General features: G+C 38.8%; 1 protein-coding gene across 1 annotated transcript; it reads right to left on the bottom strand.

Annotated features, from left to right (window-relative positions):
- Positions 1 to 2,373: 2,373 nt before the first annotated feature.
- Positions 2,374 to 6,367, bottom strand: angptl5 (angiopoietin-like 5). The gene is made up of 8 exons (XM_061054875.1): positions 6,138 to 6,367; positions 5,487 to 5,655; positions 5,087 to 5,190; positions 4,902 to 4,995; positions 3,715 to 3,818; positions 3,523 to 3,643; positions 2,892 to 3,077; positions 2,374 to 2,800 (listed from the first exon to the last, which is right to left on the bottom strand). The coding sequence occupies exons 1-8, from the start codon at positions 6,192 to 6,194 to the stop codon at positions 2,481 to 2,483; spliced, it is 1,155 nt and encodes a 384-aa protein (XP_060910858.1). The 5' UTR covers positions 6,195 to 6,367; the 3' UTR covers positions 2,374 to 2,480.

The raw sequence follows: 6,367 nt of genomic DNA on the forward strand, positions 1-6,367 counted from the left end.
GTGTGTGTGTACATGCTTGCAGGAGTAACTGATGGCTGATGAACAGCAGATGAGATTCCTCAGGGTTTAAATTCCCAGTAGACTTTGCTTCCTGTGTGCTCACTCTCTTTACTGATTCCTTCAAGTGTGGGAAAACGACTACCCCCACTGCAAACAGACATAATCACAGCCACACACACACCCCCTCATGCCCACACAGACACAGACACACTCGTGCATATGCATAGATTTACCTTTATGTGTGCTTATGCATGTCTTTAAGAAAGCAAACAAGTATCTCCTTAACAGCAGGTTAAAAGTGTTTTGAACCCAGTCTAACTATTAAGTGTTTAAATGGACACGGACACACACACACACACACACACACACACACACACACACAAAGTTGCAGTACTTTATGCCTTTTTCTGATGATATAAGGCGTTCATCTTCATTTTCCGCAGTTATAATTGTTAACTGATTTAGTCACCTATGCCTCTCTGTTTTCAGGCTGTTTTTGATCCAACACGTCCCATAGCATCAAACGACCCCGTCAGCATTCAAAATCTGTTAAAGCAGGGCCTCTTGATGTACGTATGTTGCAGTGGAAATTGCCTTTTAAGGTCCTGATTGCTGAAGATTAGCCACTTTGGACGTTATATGACGTAACAGTGTTACATTTTACGAGGACGATGGCAGGGTGAGAGGGGGTAAACTCTGACAAATGTCACTACTGTTGTTGTTTTGGTGCGACTTCCTCTTTAGAACGGACCAGACCCGAGATCTAGATGTAAACACTATCAGCGCAAACATACACAATCTGAGTGGGCGAGAAACTGATTAGTCGTTTTCTGTGTACATGTGTGTCTGTGTGTGTCTGTGTGTTTTTGGAAATAGATTAATTCACTGTGTGAATATACACATACCAGACCACACAAAGAGCCAGAGCTCATTCAGTGTTATCAACAGGATCATTGGCAATTAAACACACACACACACAGACACACAGACACACACAGTAACACACACACAGAAACACACGCACGCACACACACAAATATTTAAACATTTATATACACACTGGTCTATTTGTGCTTCTGTGCAGATCTAGAGCTATTGGAGAGGGAAATTATCTGCAAATTCTTCTCCAACTCCTGCAAACAGTTTTCATACTTTAGATATCTATTTTGACTGAACTTGTTAACTTTTTGTAATCTTTTTAAGTCTTTTAATAATAAAAGTAAAATTCTATGCTTTCTTTATTTCTTTTATTTGCTTATAATGGATGTGTACAATGTCAGCCACTGATCCTCTTTTGCTGCTCTGCTTTTTCAATATTTTCTAACCCACACAATTTACGTCTCCATATTCAGCAAAGTCCAATAGTACCCATGTTTATGTGTTTGTTTCTGGGTGTTGCCATACCATTCAGCTCTTTTGGCCTGAGGAAGTTCTTGTAGATCGATTCATATACATATTAAACTGGTGAAGATTGGGCGAGAAAGCGGAGCTGAATAAAAGTTACTGAAGCATCAAATTATTGGGTTTTTTTAAGGTTTATTTTGGGACTTTTTGGGACTTTTTTATTACTTGGAGACAGGACAGTGGATAGTTTTAGAAATCTGGGAAAAGAGAGAATACTTCCACACAGAAAATAATGTAAGGAATATGTTCCCACAATGACTGTTATAAAACTTGATTTGTTGAATCTTAATTGGTAACAGAATTTTCATAAACTTTGTTGTGTCATAATTAGTGGTGTTTTTGTTCCTTGTTTAAAATAGCAATTTTCAGAAGATTAAAAACCAAAAAAAAAGGAACTGTACATACTAATTTGCGGTTCATGTGAAGAAAGATTCACAGTGCCTTCTACTGGATGTGTTTGGTATCTTTTTCAACTTAGAGCATCAGTTTCATCGGCTGCTGGAAGGTACTACCTGTCCAGATTTTTCTGAGAGCAGTACAAGATTTTGCCAAATTAAATGACTATATCAGTTTGTAAAAACTGAGCATGAATTTTTTTCTGGATACTATATTTCCACAGCCTCGTAGAAGCAAAAAAAACTGTTTTCAGATATATTGGATTTTAAGATATTTACACACTTTAAGCAAAAAATAAAATCAACATAATCATAATAAATAGGCTAGAATTAAAAATGCTTATGCAAAACATTTATAGTCATGCAATTCATCTGTGTCACTTTATTTTTTTTACAGAGTTAGGGAGATTTGTAAATCACTTGGTGATCCTTTTTTGTAGTTTTGTAGTTATTTTACTGTCGGTGTGTTGCTCTATTAGAATGCATTTTTAGCAAATGTATTTATCGTCACCCTTAAGGCATACTTGAGAACAGTCGATTTGTTACAATGAGATAAAACAATAAAAACCAGAGGTCCTGTTTAATAAAACTTTATGTTGTACAAATATGCAGCGCAACATGTACAAAATGTGCTTTTGTCTTTTCTCCCTCTGCTTATTCTCCTCAACCTCCTCCTCTCTGTCAGTTATTGGTTGCAATCCTCCTGATCTTCATAGTAACAGATTTAATAGTGTGAGGGATCCCGTTCTGTCTCCAGGTGTCCCACAGGATGTGCATTTTTTGTCCCAGGTTCTGCTCTGCATCTTCAGGAGAGCCGTTTAGGTTTGCCAGGCCACACTGGTTAAACCACCATCCTGTGTTGTTTTGTATAGTGCTGCAGCTCTCCACTGTGCGGTTGTCAATGGAGCAAAAAGGGTTACAGCCGTCATTGTCCACATCTGAGGCACTGAATGGAGCCGTGTCCTGGTTCTGCTCTTGCTCGTAGCCGCGAAACGCGTCACCTGTACAGAAACACACAAACAGTGCATTTATCATTAGGCACTGTGCAAACAAAATCACATCTGTCACTTAGGGTGATTTCTTGTGTCTTACCTGCGCTGCCTGCATATCTGCCCAGGTGTATACTGAAGAATTGGGTTTCACTGTCCACTTGGAAATCATCATATGACGCATAAGAGGTGATGTCATCACTGGAGACCAGAGCGATGTGAAGCTGAAACCGAGTTTCTTTCTGGTTTACTAAATGAAATACCTTCTTCAGACCCAGCCAGTGTTCTCCTACACACAAACATAAGAAGAGAGAGCGAGAGAGTGTGTGCCGTTACTAAAAGAAATGACAAAAACAAAGTCAGCACTCGACATTTCTAGAATTTTCTTCCAGCCTGGTTCTGAAATTGTGTCAAAAGCAGGCAATTCTTTCCACAAAAGTAAGGTCTGTTATGAGATGTGCAGCACACAACTGGGTGTAGTACTATTGGCAATGTGGAGCAGGTGAGCAGGTGTTTTGGTGCATGTCATCCCCACCTCCAACCAACTAGCCCTGACATCCTGTCACCCTTCAATGTCAATGGAATAAATGCAAAGGGCAAAATAATAATCTTTGTAAAATAAAGTATGAACTTCTTTGTTAACTGATAATCTTGTGCATTCGCTGTTGTTTAATGTCCTCCCTCAACTCTATTAAGGTTTAAAACTATCACTGTCTAAAGTAACTTCATCCAACCTGCAAGATTTCCAAAGCCATCGGAATAATCGGCCCAGGGACGTTTGAAGTCAGTCAATCCATCTGTCCTGCGTTGGATCACCGTCCATCCACCTCCCATGTAATCCATCTCACAGAAAACCTGCCGCAACATGTTGTGTTATAAGTTGTGATCGACAGCTGAGCAACAGGCAGGAAAAATCATTGAAGTACCTCAAATGAGGAGTCCATGTTCTCTGGGTGGACGATGTAAATACCACTGGGGATCTTCGGGACGACTGACATAAGATTGTCCTTGATATCACTGCAATCCCTTCCTGGTCAAAGCAAACATAAACTGTGTATTAGGAGTCCAATAATTTATCTGTCTGGCAAAACAGTACTGTTGCTGTAATTACATTGTTTAGCCTTATATTTAGGCTATTCAGAGAGGTAAAACCTTTGGCCGTATAAACAGGAGGATAACAATAAAAACCAGTCTTCCTTCAAGAAATGCACACCGTGCCACTTACACTTTATATTTGAATACCTGTGTACCAAAGAGAAATTTGAAATATGTGGCTCAAGGACTATAACAAGGCAATTCTACTGAAGTGCATTATGGGATCTGTAGGGTCCAGTGTTTGTGTATCCTGACCCAGTCTGGGTGCAAAAAGATAAATATTTCATCCTCTACTTTATAATTTTTTGAAAGATTATCAAAAACTGACTTTGACAAAACAAAAAAGATAAAATAGAAGTGATCAGCACCTCCAGGTCTAAAAACTGTATGTACCTATTACCTGCAGTAATTTCTCATGACCAGCAGGGGGAGACTCCAATGATGACAAAAAGAAGGTAAATTGTTCTGAAGTTATTGAGAAAATGAACTCACTTGTGACTTCAACTACAAGTTCAGTAAATGTTTTTCAATGAGCATGTGATCTCAGTTGTTCTCAGTTTTACAACATGATGTTCATTTTGTAATGTATAGTCCCAATTGAACTCAATTACAGAATGAAAGAAGATTATGCTTTAGGGAATTGATCCATGGGATTGAAAATGTGCAACAGAGACAATTAAATAAGCATAGAGGTGTAGCAATACATATCTACCCTGTAGAGATGGCCAAAATGCCAAACAAAAAAGCTTAAAAATGGATGTCTGCAATGAAATGAGTGATGTTTTAAGAGCCATGCAAAACACAAGAACTAAGTCTACAACTGTAATGATGTTTTCAGGTTATTCTTAAGCTTTTAGAAAGATTGTTGAGGAACAGCAGAACAAATTAAACTTTTGTTTTCAGGCTGAAAGGTGCTCCTCATATAAAGTAGCCCATTAATCATTTTTTTTAAAGTGATGGAAATTGTCAGCCCAAGGTGTTAATGTTGTAAAATCACATGTGATAATGTCTTAGTTACCGTGGGATTGCACAGGTTTGATTGAGTACATCTCAGTGTTGCTTCTTTGAACTTCGGAGCTGAGCGTCTGAACTTTGGTCATCAGCTCTGTCACCTGAAAAGACGACACTTTGATGCAACAAGCCATAAACTTGCAACGCCAAAAAATTTTATTACTAAGAGTTAAGAGGAAGACTCTACTTTACCTGACTGCTTAGGATGTCCAGGGCTCTCTGCTGCTCCTCCATCACATCCCTCATGAGCTTCCTGGTGCTTCGTCCAAACGCCAACAGAGACTGCTGTAACTGGCCTACATAAACGCATAAACACACATGTACATTTTTCAATACTTGTGAGGTCTTCAACATACCCTTTACCATAACCATTAAAGCCCAGTGCTTATCTCCAATCAGTTTTTTCCTAACCTGTTGCCCCTACATATAAAAACCTGGTCTTTTCTTCTTACTGTTTATTATAGAGCCCAACGGAAAAAGTCCCCACAAGACTGACAGGTCTCCACAATTTAGTCCCCTCAAAGGTAGAAAAACAAGTTTCAGACACACACATTTTGTAAAATAAGAAATATATATATATTTTTTTTTTTACCACAGATTGAATGTTTCTCATCTCGTAGCAGCTTGACAGTGATGTCACACGGGATGGAACACGAGTCCCAGCCTTTGACTCCTCCTGTAGGTTTCTGGATTTTGACAGGAGCATCAGAGAACTCCTCGTTGATTTCTGATTGGTTCAATTGCTTGATGTTTTCTGTTCCCTGGCAATAAACAGAGAAATACAGTGATGGGTAAATCCACAGGTGAAGGTCAAAAGAGGGAGACAAAACGCCCTTACGAGCCTCTGTATCAGATTTTGACCTCTACTGTTGGAGACGTCATCAGTTAAATCCAAAATGTTCATTCGGCTCCAAAACTGTATTTTTACAGGCTATTCCAATGCATCATACCATGCTTCAAAAAATGTGTTTACTCAACTTTATAACAGTTCTTGAGCAGCTGCTTCTCAAATTTTTAGTAATTGCCAGAACTATTCTTAATGAATCCATAATGCCAAACACCTAACCCTCCAATCTTTAACTGCATCAATATTTCTCAAAGCAGAGTAATTTGAGAGACGAGGCAACAGTTTTTTCTTCTACATTTAACCATAAAAATCTCATGTTTTATATAAATTTGGGTGACAAAACAGATAACTGACTAAAGTTAAAAACATTTATGAAATGCATTATATTATACATACTGTAGAGGAGAGCAGATGAGGCAGAAGCAGGAGGAGGACAGTTGTTTTCCACATCATGTCAGTGACGTCTGACTGGGATTATTTCCTGAACTCTACTCCGTCACCAGCAGCCACTCTTTAATTTTTCCACACAGTCGGCTTTTTTCCTTCACACGTCCATCCTTCTCATCTACCAAGTTCTAGTCTGCATCTGCTGCAACATCTCAGATGTCAAACTTCCTCCAAGCCAG

Source organism: Labrus mixtus, chromosome 14 (assembly GCF_963584025.1).
Source record: "Labrus mixtus chromosome 14, fLabMix1.1, whole genome shotgun sequence".
In the NCBI taxonomy this organism is placed as follows: domain Eukaryota; kingdom Metazoa; phylum Chordata; class Actinopteri; order Labriformes; family Labridae; genus Labrus; species Labrus mixtus.